Below are 24,299 nucleotides of genomic sequence, written 5' to 3'. Positions count from 1 at the left end.
TAAAAGAAAACTCTAATGCCACACTTAAGACTTCTAGAGAAAAGCAAGACAAGCTGGCGAAGTGGCAGTAGCCTTAAGAAAATTGTGAGAGCTCTTCAAGAACAAGAGGTACTAGAGATTCGGACCACCAAAATCTCAGGAGAAATAATGAGACAAAAAAATAGCAAAGAAAATAAACACTTTATCTTTGCTTTACTAAACAACAACAACAAGAAGAAGAAAAGATGTTGAACAAATTGGTTAGTGAAAGAGATGGTGTCTAAGGTAAAACTAAGTAGGAACAAGGGTGAGCAAGACGATGGAGAACAATTTATCAGGCAGCTCAGCAGAGGCAGAGAGGCTCCAGGGGTTTAAGAGTTGGTGGGCCTTCTGATGCTATGGCCATTTCAAGCTGATTCTGGGAAGTAGGTGACATGCACATCAGTAAACCAAAGACTGCCTGGAGCTTGAAATCACAGGCACATACTGCTGACAGAACAGATGGTGATGAAACCTAGAAAACATCTCCCTTTCTTATTCCAGCAATGCTAGAATTCACACTACCCAACACCCCAATGGCCAATCCATTGCATACCAAGTTTGCTCTCATCCCTACCTAGACAAGATAACATCCTTCTCTTCACTTCTTTCATCTGCTTTTAAATCCCGCTGAACAATTATTTATTCAGCAGCCAGAGAAACATGTACAAAATAGTATTCCAATTGTGAACCTTCCCTCAACCCTCCAGCAAAAGGAAGGCACATATCCATACCTTAGAGATTCAAAAACAATTATAATCTGTACCCATACTAGCATCTATCTGGTCAAACATGACCTGATATCAACTGTATCTTCAGCATCACTTTGCTTCCTGCTTGTGACCTTTGGGTCTGAACTAGAGATGGCTGGGTCTTCTGTCACAGGACCTTAATACTTATCACTTCTCTTTCAGAATGACACTTTGACACCTTATGTCACATTTGTCTGCTTAAGTCTTATTTTTTCTTTTTCAAAACTATGTTTATTTGGTTAATGTGTGTGTGTGTACATGTGTGTGTGTGTGTACAAGCTCTTGGAGGCCAGAAGACAATTTTTTGCTGTCATTCTCTCCTCCCTCTTGTTGAGGCACAATTTCTTTCCCTCTATGTCTCTTTCCTGCTGTATTCCCTAGAGCAGCTGGCCACGGAGCAGCCAGGCAATTCCCCTGTCTCTTCCTCCTGTCCCACCAAGAGCTACTGGGATTGCAGATGCATGTCAGTGATTTTGGCTTTTCATGTGGGTTCTAGAGGCTGACCCCCAGGTCACAAGGCTTACATGAAAAGGGCTTTACCCACTGTACCATCCTACCAGCCCTCATTTGTTCTTTAACTTCAGCTGAAACTTCACATCTGGAAAAGGTTTATTAGTTTTGTTAGGAAGGAAAGCATGCTAGCTGGAGTGAACAAAGTCGTAAGATGTCACTAGACATACAGGTCTGGGACAGGTTTAGTGGTGTTTGGCTGGCCTCTGTACAAAGCAGTCTGAAGATGTGAAGAGTATTTTTAAAGGTGCTGCTGCCACGGTGCCCCACGCTTGGGCTCTCCAGCCAGCCACCCTACAGTCATGTGACCCATCAGCTTCCAAACTTTTTCTGAATGTGTATCCAATTGATCACTAAGACTCTCAGTAAAGAGAAGGGAATCTTTCCAGAAACATGGAGCCATGCAAACACCTGCAAAGTCCCACTCACACGGCAATCTCTGAACATAATATAGGCAAAAGTTCAAATGCAACTGTCCCTGAACTCCCATGTATTAAAAGTTTGGCCCCAGGAGGATGCAATTTGGAGATAGAGCCTTGAGGACATGGGCCATAGAGAGAGGGTTTTAAGTCATTGGGCATGTACCTTTGAATGAAATCATGGGACCCTGTGGTGGATATAAACACAGTTTTGATTGGGGTTGAAAGGGGGATATAAGCATTAAAAATCCCAAATAAAGTAGGTTTGAAAAAGTTCAAAGCCTACAGGACCCTAACCCCTTCCTCTTTGGCCTTTGCTACCCCACCAAGAGGCAAGGAGCTGACCCCACATGTTTCTGACTGTTGGCTTTCAGAACCCAACCAAAGGTCTAAATACAAAGGGTCCTCCTAACCTCAGACTAAGACTCTCTTCATGTCATACATGTTGTTCTAAAAGCAGAAAACTAGATAAACAGAGCCCAGGCATGGGGTACCATGGCAGCCACACCTTCAAGCATAAAGGAATCTTCATGTATGTAGAAGACTCTCATGTACACAGGCCAACCAAACACCACTAAATGTGTACCAGACCTGGGTGTCCAGTGGCAACTCAACTTTCTGTTCCCTCTGGCCAGCACACTTTTCTTCCCAGCAATTCTGACTCCTATAATCCCTCTAGAACCATTTCCAGCATCCTCTATGGCACAGGATCAGAGTTCCTCCTACATGCACTAAATTCTAGTGATGAAAGATGCCACCACCATTAAAAACCTTCATGATTTCAATCAAAATGTAATGAACATCAATTAGATGTCAGGTGCTAGGTTACTGGGTTACTAAATTAAAGAATAAACAATCCTCTGCACCACTGGATCCACTGGATAGTCTCTATACTGCAAAAGGCAGCAGGTCAAGGAGATAGGAGAAACAGGCTGAAATCCAGAACTTTCTAAGAAGCCAAAGGGGCTAGAGCTGGCTAGGAAGAATAGGAGACCAAGTAGCAGCAATTCCTGCACACAGAAAGGCTGATGGTTCCCATTCACAGAGCCCTTCACAGAACTACACACGTCTCTGTATGTCTTTCATGAAAGACAGACATTGAGTCGGCTTGCATTGAGGACAGTACTGAGTTCCCACTGACTGTGTTTACATGCCAGAGCCTGCCTCTCCTCTGGTATTCATTATTCTGTCTGGAATATTCTAGATTTTGTTTTTTGCCCCTAGCCATAGATTCTATGTTAATGACACAGGAACGGTCCTTGAGCTCAAGAAATACAAAGGGGCATGACCTCACAATGTATATTTGGTGTGCTCCTAATGTAGTATGGGGCCCTTGAGAAACATGAGATTGCTTCAGGCCACAATTTCTTCATTTATGAAGGCAGTATTGTCCTGAAGGTTGTAGAATTGAGCCATTAAGGTTCTTCTCTGGACTTGGGTAGTCTGGTCCAAGCCATAAAGGAGTTCCTGCTGGCTCAGAAACCCTGGGGTGATGGCACCGTCTCTACTAGTCTTGATTTTATGGTCTGGGAGGTAAGGATCATCAGAGGCATATGGTTCAATGAGATCAGTGATACAACACCACTGGGGTACACGACCAGTACTCAACTCAGGCAAGCCACGGTGGCGCACGCCTTTAATTATAGCACTCAAGATGCAGAGGCAGGTGGGCCTCCGAGTTGGAGGCCAGCTTGGACTACATAGTGAGTTCCAGGACAGCCAGGGATACACAGAGATACCCTGTCTTGAAAAACAAATAAACAAAAATCCAAGAAGAAGAAGAAGAAGAAGAAGAAGAAGAAGAAGAACAACAACAACAACAACAACAACAACAACAACAACAACAACAAAATCATTGTCCCTGTCTTGTCCTCAGCTAGTCCCCTGCCTTAGTTTTATGGATTCTTAGCCACTCAAAGCTTCGGACAACCTACTTTTTTCTAAAGTTCTCTCAGTATCCTCTCCCTATGCACCATAGGTAAAGGAGAAGAATTTGAATTTTTTTTTAATTCACTATGTAATAACGTGGAAGCCTCCCAAAATTATGGGCTATGGCCAACACCTTGTCAAGGATTAAATTTTCTGCCTATTCACAGACAATTTCTCATGGCCAGGAAATTAAAAAGGATTAATTTTTGAGAGAGCATAGCTTTGAAGTGGGCTTAGAGGAACAGCGCTTTTCCTCCTCTCCCTCACTCCAGGTTTAGATTCCATTGAGTTAAGGAATCTGGTTATAGTCGTGATCACCACATTGATGCTTCCTGCTCCTGTCTCCCTTTGTAGCTGCTCAGGGAGCTCCATTCTTCTAAACGTCACCAGATGCACAGCATCATCAACAAGCAAATGATGCCCCAGATCAAACACACACATATTTAGATTACAACTCATGACATGACAAGGGGTTTCAGATGAGTGTGTTTTTGAGTGTGCCTCAGTCGTCTAATCCTTACTCAATGCTTATTCTTGCTGCTCTCAGCAAACCCCTTGTGGCCATCACACCTGTGGCCCCTTCCCATAGCTAGATGCCTAGCAGCTTGTCTTCCCTGCTAGGCTGGGAGCATCCTGAGGACAGGCCTTCCCTGTGCTCCTTCATCCTTGAGCACGTAATAAAGAAAACACAGCAGCTACTGATGAATGAATAAGCCAGTGTAGTTCAATCCCAGACACTGCAGGGTGCCACTGTGAATGCTACTTCTTAAATGGTTTTAAAACCAAAGCCATAATAAAACTAACAGCAGAGTCCTTTCTTCTCTGCCTTTTTCCTGCCTCCATAAAAAAAAAAAAAAAGAAAGAAAGAAAGAAAGAAAAAGAAAAGAAAAGAAAATCACAGGATATGTAGAACTGGGACTAGAAATCATTCCCCATCCATTCTTTCCCCACCTCCCCCATCCTCTCATTATACCCAAAGTATCTGGTAACCCTTCAAGGAAGTCTCCAGAGAATGAGTAATATTATATGGAGTTGAGCTCATGATAAACAATGGAGGGAATTAAGCTTGAGATTTCAGTTGCTAACTATAAATGCCTTGACATATTTTCCTTTCAGACAAACGCCTGGAAATATAACAAAGTATATTTCCATGTTTATTTGCATCAAACTACAGTATTTTTCTCAACAGATAGATGTAAAGTTTTGAGTCCAGGGAAAAATCGGTTTAAATCACCCTCCCAGCAAGCAGTGTCTAAAACAGTACACACAAGAGATCATTTCAAAGCAGTTTAATGCACTTAGCCAACAGGCATTAACAGTCTTTGCAGAATAAACTAACACTGCTTAAGCTTATTTCCTAGTCCTGGTTCAGACTTACATTAACCTCTCTGAAAAATCACAAGGTCCTAAGCACCTTTGAACTCTTAACTGCAGAACACCGTGCATTTGCACTGCTTTCGTGATGACAGAAAACAAAACAAAACAATCTCTGGGCCTCACTCCAGGTGCAGGTTCTAATGCATGAAGCACGGTGCATGATGCATGGTGCATGGTTTACATGTGATCCTCAGGCACCAGCCAGTTTGAGCAGACAAGCAAGCTTCCACATACCATGACTCAGCAATATTCTCTCACCCAAGAAGGTGGGAAAAAAACAGGTGAGGAGGCTCCACACTGTGGACCGTGATGTCACATTTAATGTAAAGGATTTGAAACAGACACCAACAGTCCACCTCCGTGCTACCGTGTTCTATGGGGCGGAAGAGAGGACCTTCGAGTTTCTATCAGGACTAATCCAGAAAGATCAGAGAAGGAAACAGGAACAGGAAAGGGAAAGACTTCTCCAAGGCTACCAGTTTAGTTTAAGAAACAGAGGAAGAGATGAGAAAGATTCCAGACGAACAATCGCCAAGTGAGCCAAAAGCTACAAGCCTGCAATTTACAAGGAAGATCCTATAGGGAGGGGAGTAGACGCCACCCAGATCTCCTCTGAGCTTGGTCATCTGGCTGCATTGTTCCATGCAGTACTAGGGATATTCTTCTCACGGGAATGTATTGGCTTTTATATTTTACCACCTGAGTCTCAGACGGTCAAGTTCGTCCCCTGACAGTGGCACGGCTCAACTTGCTACATCTCTCTTCTCGCTTGACTCAGTGTCACACCACCAAAAGACCCTTGCATCACTCTGGCTGCCAGCTGAGAAAGGGTCCCCAGAAGCCATGTCAAATCCTGCTGCCTTCTCTCTGAAGGTCCCCATTCTACTGAGAGAGGGAGAAGAAACAGGACTGGAGAGCCTGGACCCATTCTCCAAAACAGCTGATGGAAGTTCCCAGCCCCACAGTGGGGACCTCAGTGGTACACAAAGACAATGCATCACTGGACAAATTATATAACCTTGGCAAACAGTAATTTTGCATCTTAAAAAAACATGAAAATGTATCCTTTGCCTCAGACACACAAGTCTAAAAATAGCACAGCCAGCCAGCGAGTGTGTATAATTTCTCTTTTGTGCATCTCTCCATCCAACAAACCTTTCCTCTGAAGAGACAAGACAGACATCAGTACTTTTTCTACGAGGAACCACACTGACCTTGAGTGAGGGCCCAGCAAAGCGTTTCTCTCTGGACCCCCCCCCCACACACACACCTCCATTTATCCTCTTTGTCCAACACAGAAGCCAGGACTGACTGAATTCATATTATGTGCCAGGGTTTGGCTGAAGAACCAAAAGGGCTTTTCTCCTGAAATTTCCTAAAAACAACCCTGTGGAATAGAGATGACTGGTGTACCCTTTTACAGAAGGGGAAACCAAGTCACAGAGGAGGGAAATAAATCATTGTGCCTGGGCTCTGCTTACATCTACCATACAGAAGCCCATGTGATCATCTGTAAGGTGTAAAGACCAGCAACAACCTTACATGTGTATGCCAAACAGTCCACACTCTGTCCTTCACTTTCTACCCAGATTCATTTCTTACCGCTTTCAACAACCTTACCCCACAGAGACAAACACTCTCTGTCTCTGTCTCCCTCTGTCTCCCTCTGTCTCCCTCTGTCTCTCTCTCCCTTTCTGTCTCTCTCTCTCTCTGTCTCTCTGTCTCTCTCTCTCTCTGTCTCTCTCTCTCTCTCTCTCTGTCTCTCTCTCTCTCACACACACACACACACACACACACACACACACACACACACACAGACACACACACCCTGGGTCCTAACCATGCATAAAGCCCCACTCTTTGAACATAACATCACCTTTCAAAGCTCGATTTCCTTGCGTCTCCTGTTTCTTCTACCTACAACACACCTTTAAACATCCTTTCTGAACTGGCAAATTCCCATCACACATCCTTCTCAAAAACAGTTGTTATATCTTCATTAAATTCCTATGAGACAGGAATACTGTCCTCTCCATCTCTGGACCAGGAACATCGTACACAGAAGATGTAGCACGTTGATCAACCCAAAAACCACAGCTATAGTTAATGTACGTATGAAACAAGAGTTGTGATAAATACTTTGCAAAAATCATCTCAGAGAGTCTTCATTATCCTGAGGCAAAGTACTGCTATCACCACCTATTACCCATAAGAACAAGAAAGACAGAGAGGGGTGTCATTGACTCACCTAAGGCTGTGCAACTACTGAGCAAAGAAATAAACTTGCATGGTGTCAAGAAGTAAGTTACTTAATGCAAATGCCAGAGTTGGTGTGATACAACTGACCGTTTCCTTGTCAAAGATACACAGAGCATGAGGCTACTTTATAGCGTGCATATTGCCTACATAAAAACAGAAACTAATTACGAAATGGGAGCCTCCGTGAAATGTGCCTTTTAAAAAAGGTTAGCATTGGACACAGCCAATATCAATTGCTGTGGGGAGGAATATACGGGCTTGAATAAGCTAAGACCTGACCCCAAGGATTCCTTCGATCCTGTGAGAACAATGAAATAGCACTGCAGACACCTCATGACATAGCCCAATTTGGAGGCAACTCTTTCTCCTTGAATCAAAAAGATGTCCTTCAAACAGAATGATAAATTAACCCACTGCACCCAGACTACCCAGTTCTAGATCAACACTGATTCTTAACAATAATATCTGTTCCCTCTTCCCCAGTGAATCGTGCAAAAGTCTTTTTGATTTACAGACTTTCGTGTTAGGTTATCTGTTTCCTCACTTAGAAATAATACAAAAGAAAGCAAAGTAGAGGAAAAATAGCATCTGCCCCCAAATGAGGAGTGAAAGTCAGTCTTAAAAAGGACCAAACCTCTGGGTTCAGGGTTTCTGATGAGCATTAAATGGTACTGGAAATCACACATTCAACTAATTCCTTTACACTTGCATGCCTCCATATTGCTGAGGGAGAAGGCTGATTGCCATGAATATTGAACTAATTGAGTACAAACTACAGTAAAAGGGACCAAATAATTTATGTGTATGTGCACATTTATGCCTGTGTTTTTAATTATAAAAACATAATAAACAGAAGCCTGAATAATTCAGACAACTAGAATTACATCTTAAGAAGTTTAAAGGACAAAGTAAAATGTTCATTATTTCAGTTTAGAAGAGCTGGATTTGAAAAGATGCTCATGGCCTGTGAAATGGCTCAGTGGTAAAGATGCTTGACAGCAAACTTGGCGACCTGATTCGATCCCCAGGACCCACACGATACTAGAAGCTAGCTGCTTCCAGCTGTCCTTTCACCTCATAAGCATGTGGTACTAGTGTATCTGTATATATACAATAAAACATCTAATACAAAAGTTAAAAAGAAAAGAATACTCAAATGTGTTTCTAAGAAAGTAAAGTTTTCTGTATATGTATCAATATGAATGGCTGCTTTAAACCCAAAAACCAAATTGTTAACACCGATCTTTGCATATTAAAGCCAAAGAGGGTATATATATACCATCTTATCGTAGTTGAATTTTACAAATACTTTACTTTGACAATGTATTGTGTGCTTTTAAAATCTAAAAGTGCATATATGAAAGTCCAAGCAATGGCTTTTAAAATAAATTGGCAAAGAAAATAACCTTAGATTAAAACAGTGATTTATTTGTACATGTTTTCAGCATCAATGACCTCATCTTACTGAACAAACCACTTTTCAAGTGTCTGAAAACTAAAAAGAAAGAAAAGAAGCTTGGAATGTACAGATTTCTGTGAGGCCCCAGGACACACTGGGAGCTAGTTAGAGGCTCAGTGCAGGCCACTTCTAGTTTCAAGGACTAGATCCTGCAAAACCGGTAATCGCTTCTGAGTTGACCTCCTCACTGTCAGGGGAAACTCTACCTGGGTCTAGACTCTGTGCTTCAGAATCATGAGCTTTGGGTGGGCAACCTATGACATCTATTCCAGCTTGGAAATCTGAGGGCTTGCTAACTCAAAAGAGACAGCTTGCATCGTATCAGGGCCCTTGAAAGTAAGTAATATGCACAATTGCTTCATTCCAGTTCTCAGAAAGAAATCGGAGCCAACTGCAGGTTAATCATGGTTAAAACCACAAGGCATAAGAAGGGAGACTATTTTGTGTGAACTGCCGAATGGTCTGCCTGGTTTATTGGTTTAGCTTTTGCTTGTCTACACAACTTTTCAGTATAGCGCCACAATCCTCGTGAGTCCTAAGAAGCGACCTACATTGAGAAACAAAATTTAACAAGCACTGTACGAGAGGGGGAAGCAGAAGGGAAGGAAGGAAGGAGGGAGGGAGGGAGGGAGGGAGGGAGGGAGGGAGGGAGGGAGGTGGGTGGGAGGGAGAGAGAGATCTACAGATAATTTGGTAGATTCTAACTATGCAATCTATATCTCCAGAGAGGTTGATAGGAGATGTTTATTGACACAGAACTCGTAATAAAAATCACAAGTGCCTGGTGAACAAAGTATTGTGAGATATACTTCACCTTCACTACAAACAATTGAGGAGAGTCCATTGTGAAATTTGGGTGACAGAACAGCACCCTGCTGTCGTATAAAAGAAAGCAGGTGTCATGAATTTAGTAAACCTGATCCCTCTGTCTGGAGAAAGACTGCACAGAACACATGCATCATGGTGAGTCTTTACTGTGTGAAGGACTAAACTGTAAGGTACCATAATGTTTTGCTGGAAAGGCTATTATCAGTCTAGACACACAGGATGGGGAGGGGTGCTTCTGGCTTCCTAGTGCTGACCCATCTCATCTGGAGTAACCAGCACAGGCTACAGATTGAGAGGTGTTCCTTCTCAGAAGAAATGGTCAGTCAAGGCCAGCAGAGCTGTGCGCCCCAGCCCTCTCTTGACATCGCTTCATCTACAGCCTTGCATAGGCAGTAGTGAAGAGAGTCATTTGAACGTTAAGCTGCCTCCACGGAGTTCTTAGATGGCGTAAACCCCAGCCACATTATTTTCCCCATGGGATGGAGTGCACATGGTCTCACATATTCGTCAACATTCAATACTTTGCCATGGGTATTCTAAGGGATAATCATGACCTGGGGCTTGGAGGAGACATGGGCATTTTACCCAGCCATCATCTTCCATGTGGCAGTGTGTGGTAACCGTGACATCACTACTAGGCAGCAGGAAAAAGTGCTAAGGGAAAAATCACAAGCCTGGAGGGCACCAAAAGCACACACCTGGGAAATGTCACATGAAGCTCTGTTCATGAAGTCAGGTGAGGATACCAACCAGAGTTTTGTGCTGCTCCTAACACTTAACTTTCTGAAAGAGCAGAGAACAGGTACGTCACTGCAACTGCCATAGCTCCACTTATCACGTACCTCATACCAGCCATGTTACGAGCATCTGCCATCCACAGTGCAAAAGTCAGTCTAAGAAACCAAGGTTTAGAAAAGTTGCAAGTGGAAGACAGGTACAAGGCTTAAATTTGTTTCACTGAAGCATTATTGATATTGAGAGCTCTCTTTTCCAATAAATCAGAAAGGGCCTGGTGGCAGAATAATAGTAATAATAATAAAAATGATAATGATAATAATAATAATAATAATAATAATAATAATAATAATAATAACAACAATAATAACAGAATAAATAGTAACAACCTATTCATGCTCTCCTTTCTAGAAGTTGCTCACATCACAAATGCTAAACACCAATCTGATTGGAGTAAGCAGCCCTCCTAAAGATACATTGTATTGTTTGTTAGTAGATACAGTGTCATTAGAGACCACAGCACCAGAAACTGATGTGATTTTTCCATATTTTTTGTTGTAAAAATTACTTGAGGTAAGGTCTTTGATGGCCCTAGGAGAAAGTTCTACAGATGCAAAGTGATCTGGGAAATACAATCTCTATGGGCCTAAAGTAGATCCAGAGGGAGGAAGAGAGCCAGAAAAGAGAAGAGGGGGGAAAGGAATAGGAAGAGAAGAGGGAAGAGAGGAAGAGGGTGAGAAGGAGAGAACAAAGAGGGAAGAAGAGGAGACTGGAAGAAAGTCAGAAAGCCAGGGAGATATCAAATAAGACCTCTAGGCTCACCAACAATATTTTTAATCAGAAGTCAGAGATTCACAACAGATTCACATCACCCAGGCTCTCAGGGGTGGATCACTGTTCTCAGAGCATCATAGTCTACAGGCAGCCATGTCTCCCTGGCTGATAGGCTCCAGCTGGTACTGTAAGCAACTATATATTATGTAAAATTATGGGCAAATGCCATGTCACCATAAACAGTAGCAAAATAATCTAATTTCTTTCCCCAACATGTCATTCACCTTCTGTGTGGGTGGGTAACACAATTAGATAGGACAACTTCGTCCCTGCCCTCATAGACACAGAGAAGCCAGCATCCCAGGAACTGGACCAGTCCATTGGATAACCTCATATCCAGGAGAACAAAGCCAGCACAAATTTGATGTGGTGTTTTGCTTTGTTGCTGCTGTTTGTTTGTTTGTTTGCTTGTTTTTTAGTGTGGGAATAGGAGTCGGGAGAGGATGAAGAAGTGGGTTTAGGAGGAGTTAAGAAGAGAGTGGGAGTTGACTATGCTCAAAATGCATTGAATGAAATTCCCAAAGTATTAATAAAACTATGAAGATGATGGTGAAGAATAAGAGAGGAAGAAGGAGCCAGGAGCAAAAGCAGCACCAAGCACCAGTAGCAGCAAATATGAGCTTAGAAAGATTCCAAGAATCCTATGAGAGAAAGAGTGACCAGAATGGCCCCAGCTTGAGGGAGATTAAGGAATACCTCTGTGAGAAGGGGACCTTTAAGTTGGTCATCAGGGAAGATCCTATGTGCTAAGATTTTTATCCTCCCTGTTTGTATATTTGTTTGCCTGAGCTATGAAATTGATCCGTTTTAAGAAGGGTAGTTCATCAGCAAATTCAAGTGCAAATTAGGTGTCTTCTTAGTGATATGCGTTATTCTACAGGAAGCTGTTGGCCTGGTCCCCAACAAAGGGCAAAGGATGACACGATGACATGAGGCACTGAGCAACTGGGCAAATTAAAAGACCCAAGAGCAGTCCCTCTGGGCAAGGAAAAGAATGAGTAGGTCGGTCTTAAAGCTTGAGTAATCTCTAGAAGCATTTTCTTGGGGAGAGGGAGCTCCAAAAATACCACCTGGGCCTTCTATAAAAAAAGAGATTGTAAAATGGAGTGGGATCAGGAAGCACAGGCCACCTGACTCCACAAAACATGAGCACCGAACCCTAACATTAGTTGGACAAGAAGGGGCCCTCTAATCCCATGCTTTTTCTCTTTCTAATTTAAAGGCTGAACCGCAAAGGAGGCTGATGGAACGTGGCCAGGCTGATGTAAACGCAAGGCTGTAGCAGCAGATCCCCTAACAGGGTGTGGACAAGCAGGATGTGCACAGCCTGAACAGGGCTCTATCTGTGGATATGAATGTGGGTAGTCAGGAAGTACAGCCCCTCCAGACCCCTGGATGTTTCTGTGAGGACTTCAGCAGTCTGGGCCTCTTTTCCTTATCTCTTAAGGGAGAACCAGTTTGCACATATACCAGACACAGCAGAGGATCAAAGAAGGAGATTCATCTTATTGCTAATCAGAGACAGGCACCTACTATGAAGACAGTGGCCTCATAGGTAGCCAGAGTGGGCTGCAGATTTGGCAAGGAAACTGCTTCTCCCGCAAAGCACTACAGAGATTAGCAGTTTGGGGATGGATTCCATAGGATAAGGAGAAACTCAAACATAGGCGCTGTCTCCCCTCCTACTCGTCTCCTATTCTGAATTGATTATCTGCCAGGAAGCCCATGCCATGCCAAATTTGAACTTCAATTTAATCTTCTAATACTTATAATGGCTCTTCTTGCCAACTGAGAAACCATCAAAGCTGAGATCCTGGCTTTACTCATCCTGCTATTGTTTACACTAACCCAGAGTGAGGCCTGGTGAGGGGCATGCCTGTAACCTTGGCACTCAGGAAGCTGAACCAGGAAAGCTGACCCAAGTTCAAGGTCAAGCGATGGCTGCATAATGAGTAGCAGGACTCCCCGAGCTATACATTAAGCATTGTCTCCCAAAACACAACGGACAAACAAAATGAAACAATCCAAATATCAGCATTAATGGGCAATCACTGGAGTGAAAAGTAGATATGTTTTAAACTAAATTAAATAAATAATAAATAAATAAAACTACCAGACGTCCACGTATAATAGTATACAGTTTCGGAGACCCTTCTGATGAAGTGAACTTATCAAATATTTTTCTACAGGGCACAGGATTGAAGGTCTTTTCCAATAACCCAGAAAGGGTTCATTCTTGGCCCATTCTTGGCCTTTCAGATGGTTTCTTAGAATATTGTTTTGCTAGACAGTGGTGGTACACACCTTTGGTACCAGCATTCATGAGTCAGAGGCTACCCTAGTCTACAAATCGAATTCCAGGACAGCCATGGCTACACAGAGAAACTGTCTCCAAAAAATCCTCTTCTATACCAGTTCACATAAGAGTCATGTATGTTATATGTGGCAGCTACACCCTAAGCTCAGAAAGTTAACACATCGTGGGACAAATGAATTTGCGTTAAAAGGTTTGTACAGGTGCAACAAGACCCCTGCTGGTAGATCTTACTTCTAGAGGTGCTATGGCAGAAAGGACCAACTCTGAAGCTGAGTGGCAGTCACATGGGTGCCCTAAGACAAATGATTTAAACATGTATTGTTCCCAGTTTACTACTAATCAGAGATAAGGCAGGTCACACATGGGGGCTGTCCCCAACGGAGTAAACACAGCACAAATGATAGTAATAGTCACTCTGCCTACTTTTCAGGATGACCTTCCCTGCCCCTTGACACTCAAGATTCACCCCTGCAGACGCACCATGGTGCCTCACCATGAATCTCCTCTCACCACCCAGTCACAGGCTTCTAAAGGATACCCAAGGTCTCAGGCTGCTTTGTTCCCAGAGCCTGATCCTGTCGCTGCCTGAAGTAGGAAACTTTTGATGAAATAGCTGCATAGGAAGTATTAAGATTTGCCTATGCTCTGATGGATGCTGCCAGAATTTACAGTCAAAGAAAAAAAAATAACTCTAGGCTCAAATAAATGAAAAAGAAAACAACACTCCATAGCCATGATATAGGAGGGGCACATAGTAGTTAGGGCAACAGTGTATTTTGATAATTCCAAAAGATTGTATTTTGATCACTGGTTATTTTGAAGCCTACCAGCTCAATCTACATTTCAAAGTCCACGAATGCAGTTCTTAGCCACTTACAAAGGGGGTGTTTATGGTTGTTTGTTTTATGTTTTGTTTGCTTACTCCCAAAAGAAGGGCTCTGTTTTCCTTCTGAAAAAAATAAGTTAATGGGGATGGTTGCAATAAAAGGAGACTCATGGCAGAATTCTCCACACAATTTAAATTAATTCCTTTCTGAAACACAAACAGAAAAAGTAAGTACTCAAAAATCTGCATCACTTTTAAATCCGACTTCATCAATGTGTTTGATTTCACCTGATAAAAATCTGTGTTGAATGGGAGTTGAAAGATATTTTTCTTCTTCTTCTTCTTCTTGGCTTCCTACGAATTGTTGGATTGCCGCAATTTTTAATTAAAACCAGTTCCCATAATAAGAAAACGAGGTAGAGTGGGGGGACCCCAGGAGAAGAGGCTCTGCACTCAGTTTGCTTTCGGAGGCCGTGTAGGCGGCTTGAAAAACAAGGAGTTTGGAAGTTCCCACTTTAAAAACTTAACTGTTGGTTTCACTTAGCATTTTCAACATAGCTGCTCTTACTAATACCAGCCCCTCCCCCACCCCTTCCCAAGCCCCTTCAGAAAACCGCAGTCCTCTTTTTTACTGAACGTTGAAAAAATTTTCATATAATGTAGCTCAGGGTACTGGGAAATGTTCCCTTTTGAATTCCTAGGGGAGAGAGGTGACCCAAGTATCACAAAACACTTTTCTTCTTTTTCTATCTATCCAAAGTGGCTAATGTTGTGAGCAGGTTCTATTGGAATCATCGAGGGTATTGAGTTTTTGCGTGAATAAACATGGTGCTAAGGGCTGGAACCCTATGGCTGAGCATATACAAACGTAGTTGAAATAAAAGAGGGCCAAACACGCCCCCTCCCCTCTCACCCATCCCTAGGGGGTTTTAGAATTGAGCTGAGGAAGGGTGAAAAAATTGGGAGATTTAAATTTCAAGGTCTTCAAACATTTTGAAGCCTTCCTAGTAAATCATGTAAAACTAAACACTATAATTATAATAAAATCCTCCTGTAGACTGCTTTCCATTGTAGTCACAGTTTTCTCATTTGCAATAGGATGTATAATGTTGATTTTAAAAAAAGAAAAGAAAAATTCAAAACATAAGGATATCACAGGTTACTGGTGTTTTATGTCATTTTAGTAAAATTAGCGCAGTGACAACATTAAAAAAAAATAGAGTTCAAAACATCCTTTTTGGAACGGAAACAGTTTTGGCCATTGGCATTAAAGGAACAAGACCTTGTAAACTTATCTACAGTAACAAAGAATTGTGTGAGTCGGTTTGATGAACTGACTTAAATTCTACAATAATCCAGCGCTAGTCCATCTTTTTACTCAAATTCATTTTCACTAGGATTCTCAGACAGCACACCTATGCTTTCCTTTCACTGTGCAGATCTCAGGCTGGTTTTGTTTTTGTTGTAGCTTTTCACAGAACAAATTCTGAAGTCTCTAGAAGATATTTCTATGGTCTATCTGATTGGAATCTCTGTGCCATGTTAAATTAAACTATATAACTGTGTAGTCGTATTCCTCCAAAAGAAATGTGTAGAGTGTAATCATTCAAATAAATGGGTTTTGGGAGACATGGGGGTCAATTTATAGTAGTAATGCTAAATGGGGAACGTAACCCCTCCCCCACTGCCCATGAAAACAGTGACACTTATCTCAGTTTCTTTTAATTTCATTTTAAAGTGAGGCAGCTTGGTGGGTGCAGGGTGTAGGGTGGGGGTGGGGCATGGACTTCACAAATTTACCCAAATCTACTAAGGGGTTAATGTTGTAAAGAGGCCTTATTGCTTAGATTTTACTTTATTTAAATGCGCTGGCAATTAAAATGGGTATGGATACGTGTTGTTTAGTTTTTAGTGTCTCATATTCCTTTCCAAAGAAGTTAGGTCCTGGTCTCTTAAACTTTTGCTTTTCCTCATGAAGAGTTGGGAGCCTCATGATAATAAAACAAAGGTAGGGGGTGTGAGGTGAGACTCTTGAGGGGCAGTCGCCCCACAGACACAGCAGGTTTAGCTCCTGGGGGAAGGGGATAGCAGGCTCTTCACAGATGCAGAGCTGTCATTGGGATTTCAATGGCAAAGCTCAGGCATCCCCTCTACCCTTCCTCCTTTATCCTTTATCGCCAGGAAGCCCAGGTTTGCTGGTTAGCACATGTTAATCGAAGACCTACTTAGTCCAGGAATCGCTCGCTCTACTGGCGCCAGCGGTACCAAGCCTGACAGGACCCAGGCTTTCAAGTTCTCTCCAGGAATAGCTGATCCTTTCACTGCCATTTGAAAGTCTGAACTAAATACCACCCACAGAACATAAAGTCTGTAGTCCTTACTCTGTTTCTTAATACTTTGTCATATTAAGGCAGGCCATTTTGAGTTTTTAAATTCAAAGGAGATGGAAGGCAACTTGCAGGTGAGAAAATTCAGACTCCAAGCTCACTGGTTAGTGATTGGCAGGAAGAAGCTTGGAAAAGAACTAAACTCCCAACCCAGTGCTGGTTAAACCAATACCACCTAGTGTCTGAAGAACATCGACTTCACTCAAAAAATTTCCATGGGTGAATATCCTGAGAGTCAGTCACACAAGGGGAATGAGCGATGTCATGGTTCTGGATTGGCTAATTTCCTGTGTGTTTTTTGTTTGTATGTGTGTGTGTGTGTGTGTTGTTGTTGTTGTTGTTATTGTTGGCTTTTGGGTTGTGTGTTGTTGTTGTTGTTGTTGTTTTTAAGAGAGGTCATTAGAATTACTTGATGTAATTTCTTCTTAACTGAGTACATGTTCCAAAGAGGAGAAGGGGGAGAAAATCAGGAGCTAATAAAACAATACTATACCATGCGTATAAGAGTGAGAAGCAAGAGACAGTGAGAGAGAGAGAGAGAGAGAGAGAGAGAAGACACTGATGGTTGTGTGCATTGACTAAATACTAAAAGAGATGGCTCAACAGTCTCTTTAATTTTGTGTCTGAACAGATAGGTCAGTCTTGCAGTATATCATACCTGAAACCAATTCCTATTTGGGCTACAGGACAACTGCATTATTAAAAAAAAATCCAGCATTGGTCCATCTACCTGTAACTTTTTATTCAAAGTTATTTTTCTCTAATCATTATCAATTTTTAATATTCAATGTATATATATATATATTAGATGCAATTAATGATTGTGGTATTTTTCATATACTATGAAAACAAATTTCTTGCCATGAGACAAAGGTGTCATTGTAATTATGTAGATAATTACTTTAAAATGACTTAATCAGAGAGTACATGGATGGAGGTTAGTTCCAGAACACATTGAAAAATAGCTTGCAGTACTTTGTTGGCAGGACAAGTTAAAAACTCAGAGATTTGTCAAAGCAAGCTTGCCTCTCCCACATCTTCAGCTCTAGTCAGAGCAAAATCTTTCAAAGTCACAGCCTGTAAGCTAAAAGTTGGAAGTTCTTGTGTTTAACTTTCAGGAAAGATTAATGTGTCATTTTGGAAAAGCATACTACTAACAGGTCACTTTCCAAACATCTCAAACACGAAACAGTGGGGAATCTATTCCATCTTAGGGATTTATACAGGGGACCAGGGTGGGTGGGAGATCTCCTAGCTCAAAGCCAGCTGCCCAGGCCTTCGAAAGGGTTCAGAGGCACCCAGAATCCAAAAATAGCTGCCCAGATTCACTCAGCAGGAGGGTGGGAAGACACCCTTCACAAAGCCTCAGCAACTTTCTAACACACGAGCTGGACACAAGTTATCTTTCAGTCCCGTGTTCAAGAATTAAGGTATCACAACCTATGGTCTATTGTTATTATTATTATTATTATTATTATTATTATTATTAGCCTTACTTAGAAAAGAGCTTTTAAAAATTTTTAATTTTTAACTTTTTATTGATTCTTTGTGATAATCTTTTTTAGTCAAAGTTTTATTGCAGTTACTTGGTGCCTCAACTGTAAGATATCTCAACCCTCAAAGTTCTGAAAGCAGGATCTGCCTGCCACTGATACCTTCCACAGGGACTCAAGATTCCAACACATTGTTACCAAGGTTGGAATAGAAGATACAAGCTGCAACACACACATATAAAGCAACATACCACAGGCATGCACACAACACACACACACACAGGCACACACACACACACACACACACTTCTGTTTACTGCCAAGATTTCAACACTCTAAGCACAAGAGTTTACACTGTACAGGAGCTTCTGGCTTCTATAAAGAATCACAGTGCCAGCAATTATATATAACATCTATGGTGCATTAACATATAAAGAAACGGCAGTGATAAAGACAGCCGGGCTTAAAAAAAATACACTCACACACACACACACACACACACACACAAGCTCTTGTCCAGCAGTTAGTCAATCAGAAAGCAGGTCACATCTTGTTAGCCCTATTCAATACATTAAACATCAGGAATTCTCTATGGCTCCGAAGACAATCCAAAGCAAGCGTGTTTTATTTTATCATACAAACTTAATCAAATCCTTTCCCTGAGTTAAAAGCCAATCTTCAATCTAAATACCTACCAAAGCTATTCCCCCCAACACCTCTGAGGCATGACTCCTCTGAGTGCTTGTACTCTGCAGAGAAAACTCAATGCCCAGAGACTTCTACTTCCTCAGGAGACTTTGACACACCTACAATAAGACACTTCAACACAAAGTCCCAACTTACAGGCAGATGAGTCCCCCACCCCCACCCCCAGCCCCTGGCAGCATGCTTGCCACTCAGCCAGCCCAGGGAAAAAATTAAATATTGAAATTGTGAAAGAGGAGTCTGGAGTTTTGCATTTGGAAAGTTCTGAAGAAGTCCTGCACTGGCTCACTGCCTGAGAGGCTCAGTCTCCCTCTCTCAGGAGGAGATCATGACTACACAAAACTGTTGCTGGCTTCAGTGGGGAGCTAGCTCCTGTCCCAAGGTAGAGTCCTTTGGGAGGCACAAGCTTTGGAGAGAGGAGAAAGAATAGAAACACCCCCCCCCAACACACACACACACACACACACACACACACACACACACACAATCAACCTGTTTCTGAATTTAACACTAAAGCAGGCAAACCTGTGGGTCTCCTCCCTACCCCACCTCCAGGGAGTTCTGGAAAGTAGGCACGACTTCTCTCTTGCCCCTTTTACCTAAATTTTAGTCACTTTGAAAAAGTAAGTACAGGTCAAAACAGACTTCCTACGGAATTTGCAATTATACGTATACATTATATCACACATACAAACACCCCACAGACACAAACATTTACAAAGTCTCTTGCAATTTTTATCTCAACAAACAGGACCACCTCTAAGCCTATAAACATCAGAGTTCTGGGAAACCTGCATTTCTTAGAGACCCCCTCATATGAACCAAGCGCTGGCTTGTCTATTTGCAGATTCTAAGATTCCGGCAGAAACTGTCCCCAGCTTCAAGAGTTACTGTCCCTGAAACCCAGCAATCAAACTCATGGGCTCACCCTGCTGCGCTTATTCCCACCTACGTGGTAGTAGCTGGTGGGACACTTCCCACAGAATTTAGCGAGGAAACCCAGGAAAAGCCCATGCACAGTTTTTTTGTTTGTTTGTTTGTTTTGGTTTTCTAGTTGTTTTTTTTTTTAATCCACAAACACAAGGCAAGGTTGAAGAACTTACCTCTGTACGAGACTGCAGTCTCTTGTTCATCTCATAGATTCGGTACTCTGGCTGTACCATGTATGGTGTATGTCTCCTATAAAATGGGCCGAAAGGAGAAGAATAGAAGGGGTCATGTGGTGTGCTGGACATCTTGCCTGCTTGTCGAAAATCAAGCTGAGCAGAGTATCAGGAACGTCCATGCAGAGCACATGGGCTGTGTTCTTCACAGTACAAAGTAGACGCACGCACACACGCTCGCGCGCACACAGAGGCAGGCAGGCAGGCAGGCTGAACACACTGGCTGGGAAGTGCTGTGGGAGCCCTCTATAGCGAGCTAGAGAGGAGAGGGAGCGAGGAGGGAGGGAGGGAGGGAGGGAGGGAGAGAGCGCGGGAGGGGAGGGAGCACTGGAGCTCAGAGAGGGAGAGAGCGGAGGTTGGAGGTTGGGAGGGAGGAAGGGAGGGAAGGAAGGAAGGAGGGAGAAGGGGGAGAGGGAGTTGAGAGAGAGAGAGAGAGAGAGAGAGAGAGAGAGAGAGAGAGAGAGAGAGAGAGAGAGAGAGAGAGAGAGACTGGAGGATAACTAGAAGCTCCAATTGCTTGTTTTTAAAGAAGCAGTTGCTGAAGAGGTCATTTCCTGTCCACACTGTAGACCAGTTCAAAAATATAATTCTCCTCATAGTCTGACAAGAGGTCTAAGGCTGAGTTTTTTTTTTTTTTTCCCCCTCTACCCAAGACCTTGCACAGCCTGATTGCTAAGCTTGTTAGCATGGAGGTGGGTTCTTCCACTGCCTGAACCTCTCGCAGCCCCTGACTGACAGCCACACTGTTGTAATGTATCAGAAATAGGATGGCTCCCAAACACAGCAGCACTGGCACCCTGGTCCCTCTGAAATTGGAATGGTGATTCACTCCCCCGGGGAAGATTCCTCTGGGCCCGCAGCTCCCTACAGAGTTTTGGCTGTACCTGCTGTACTTCGGGTAGGCAGCTGTGCCTTAGCACTCCCCTCCCCCTGCCTTCCAAACTATGCATATGCCCAGCCCCCTTCCTGTCCTCCCCAAACCCCAGTCAAGCCCTTTGAAGATGGGGGCCTTTTAGTGGGCCTTTATTCAGATTGCCTGCATAGTCTCAGGTAAAAAACAATATCACCCGACCTGAATGTGGGGCCATCTAAAATCCATCCAAGAGGCAATGGGCATTTACCTCTAAAAAAATAAAATAGAATAAAATAGAATAAAATCCAAAATGCAGACCGCCAAGTAAGATAGGAAAAGCAAAGGAGAAATTGAGTAAGAAATTGCAGATAATTGAGTGTATTGTCTGTATTGTCCCCCAAGTAACATGTCCAACTCTGGTGACGAGGTCTTTGCTTCCCCCCAAGAGTGGCCAAGTCTATAAATCTTAGTTGTGGTATTTGACAACTGGAAGAAACCCCAAATAGCCCATGGGAGGGGAGAATTGCTACAAAGAATTAGGGAATCTAGAAAAAAGTCCAATTTTTGCTGGCTTCAAGGTTAACCAGATACGTGACACTTAAGTAAAGCCCAGCCCCCAGAAAATCCAAATGCAAAGAGCTCACACCTAGTTAGCTAAGTCAGGGGGAAAAGGGGCAAAGACCACAGAAAAGCAAGATGAATGCAAGACCTGGATGCAAATGCATGCAAATGAGACATTTCTCCTTTTTTAATAAACAGATTAATTAACTTTCTGCCCCAGTCGTGGCTTGGGGTATTTTAGAGTCAACTAGCCAGCAGGGGCACAGCTGCTGTTAGTTCTGCAGTTTACATCCAGGAGGAAAAAAAAAAGTCCCCAAATTGCTGTCTTGATCAGTCTTGTCTCCCACCTGCAAGAAATGTTTGCAGAGTCCACCCCAAACTTCCAGCACACAGTCAAGTCACTTGCCAGGATAGGATTAGAGGAGGTATTACTCTTAGGCTGCTCAGAACACGTGTCTGGAGACCCCAATGCCGGCCAGCACGCTGGGTTTCAGGTTTCATTACAAACCCAAAAGCTGGGCCAAATTTGCTGCAAGCTTTGTCAAAACACACAACCTCCTAAAGACGAGATTTCAAACAAATTTGGTGTGATTTATGCTTCAGTATGGTGGCCATGGCAAAAGCCAACCTTTCCTCGTGCATAAATCCCCCAAGTAAAGGCATTTCTAGAGTTCGGTGTCTGCCTGAGTTTGTGTTTGCCTTTTCATGGCATTGCTTGAGTCACAGGACCTCCTAGGCAGGTGTGTGCATCCCAGGAATGATCCAGCCCCACCGAGGGAGAGCTGTGCTCGGATTCAGGTAAGCGTTGCCCTGGGTTGTTCTTGCAAAGCACTCTAAGTTATCACTGGAAATATTTGCTGTTCGTGTCTAAAAACTCCACAGGCAACTTTCCAAGGCTTACTCCTCTTCCATGGCTTTCCATCCTTGTCCCTTCTCGAGGCTCTAAACTGGTCGGCTGTGTACAGATTTACAGTCATCTTATTGCTTACATTCCATCCTTCCTCCCAATCAGAGCGCTCAGCATAGGAAACAGAAACTGACCATATTCTATGCTTTCGCTTTTAGCAAGAAGCATTTCCAGTAGGAAAAAAAAAATGTCCCAGTTCTCGACATTCATGCTACACAGGCGCCTGGAGCTGAGGAAGACTTTGGGTTCCCGTTCATTCGTTCGTTCATTCATTCATTCATTCATTCACCTCTTCATTTGCTGTCATTCATTTATTTATTTGTGATCTTTTATCTTTGCAGAGAAATAATCTTTCCTTCATATGCGACACATTTATGTTTTTGTCCCTTCTTACACATGCCTGTTTATCATTCTACTCAGTTAAATTATCTCCTTATGCCTTAACCTTTCAAAGTTTGCTTGCTACTAATTATTGTGTGTTGGAGGGGGCACATAGGGAAGTAGTGGACAACTTTGTGGAGCCGGCTCTTTTTCCCCCCACATTTACAGGGATGCTAAGCACCAAAAGAGCGTATCTAGGGTTTCAGAGGCTAGTGTCTTGACCTGCTGAGCCAACTCATGGGCCACATAGAGTAGCCTTTTCTAATTCGTCATTAGTTACTCAACTGTCCTTCACAATGGGTAGGGATATCTCCAGAATCAACCTCAGACGTCGCCCATGTTGTGGGGACAATGAAAGTGCATGCTTCATAAGATTACTGCTAAAGATTTGTGAACGCAAGATTTGTGAACGGTCGCATCTATGCACTCAAGCAAAGTTACGATTATTGGGTGCCTGTTTCCAGCTTAGACACTAGAGAGCACAGGCAGGCCTAAGCTGGCACAGCAGAAAGACTTCTCCTATTTACTGATTGTAAGGGAGACCCCTCAGAGATACGCTGGTCAACACTGGGAAGATCATTCCCAGTTGTAACATGCTGTGATGGAGATAAGTTAAAATTTAAAAAAAAATTTAAAAAATCCTCCCGTGGGTTGGCTGTTGTCCCCTCTGTGTTCTTTTCTTTGAGGACTTCTATGTGAAATGTACTACTCTCTGCCAGTTGTTAGAACTTCCTACAACAAGATTCTGGGCTGAAGGCTCAGAACTCAGAGTATGAGTATTGCAGTCATTTTCACAATAGATCGGTGGACTGACTTGATTACTACTCCCATTTTTTTTCTTTTTTTTTTTTCTTTCTTTTTTTTTTATTTTTTATTTTTTTGGTGGCATATAACCTTTAATTCCAGCACTTAGGAGAGGTCAGCCTGGTCTGCATAGTGAGTCCCAGGTCAGTCAGGGCTGCATAGTTGGTACAAAAAAAATTGGTGAAATCCCAATAAAATCTATTATTTAGTTGACTTAGTGCCATAGTTTTCTGAGTATCTGGGGAAGCTGGGCAGAGGGTACACAGAGGTTCCTTTATCTTTGAACTTTTATTTTCCTGTCTTCCAGGGGCTGATGCCCATTATGTGCACCCTACTACCCTCATATTACAGATATGGAAACCAAGGCTTCAGGAGACTAAGAAAGTTCTGCAAGGACATGCAGTGAGTACTAGAGACAAGATTCATACACCCTTTGCCTGAATGGTCTTCATCATTTCCTCATCCCAAGAGTACCCAGTGGCCACTGGGTGTGCTTAAGGGGTATGAACTAATGAAATGGGAAAAGAAGCCTAATTTTATTCTTCATCCTGTACACTCTCATATTTTCACAGTTCCCCTTCCTATTCTAGAGCCTTCTCTTGAAGCCTGGTTTAGCCATTCCCAACAGCCTCGTTGTCAACAGTCTCCAGCACCTGCAGGATGCTGACCTTGCAATGTCAGCTCTCTGCTTGCCTGTGTCCTGACTTCCTTCCTTCCTTCTTAAGAGATCATCTCTGAACCTTCTGGTCCACAAGTGAAGAAAGTCTAGTACTTAGTGCAAA

At 42.8% G+C, this 24,299-nt stretch overlaps 1 protein-coding gene across 10 annotated transcripts in view; it reads right to left on the bottom strand.

Moving 5' to 3' along the window:
- Positions 1-24,299, bottom strand: part of LDB2 (LIM domain binding 2) — a 389,066-nt gene that overhangs the window by 295,300 nt on the left and 69,467 nt on the right. For 3 of the 10 annotated variants that reach the window (XM_084799107.1, XM_084799109.1, XM_084799112.1), the window contains exon 1: positions 19,952-20,438. The exons of 1 other annotated variant lie outside the window; for it this stretch is intronic. In XM_084799107.1, the coding sequence (XP_084655233.1) occupies positions 19,952-20,083 (132 nt within the window). In that variant the 5' untranslated portion in view covers positions 20,084-20,438. Of the gene's footprint in view, positions 1-19,951; positions 20,440-24,299 lie in introns of those variants that run through there. 6 more of the 10 variants (XM_084799111.1, XM_084799113.1, XM_084799114.1 and 3 more) reach the window with 3 other exon arrangements.

The sequence above is a fragment of the Acomys minous genome (assembly GCF_964271855.1).
Source record: "Acomys minous genome assembly, chromosome: 10".
In the NCBI taxonomy this organism is placed as follows: Eukaryota; Metazoa; Chordata; class Mammalia; order Rodentia; family Muridae; genus Acomys; species Acomys minous.
Note: the sequence above shows the minus strand (reverse complement) of the source record. Positions and strands in the feature narration are given on the sequence as shown.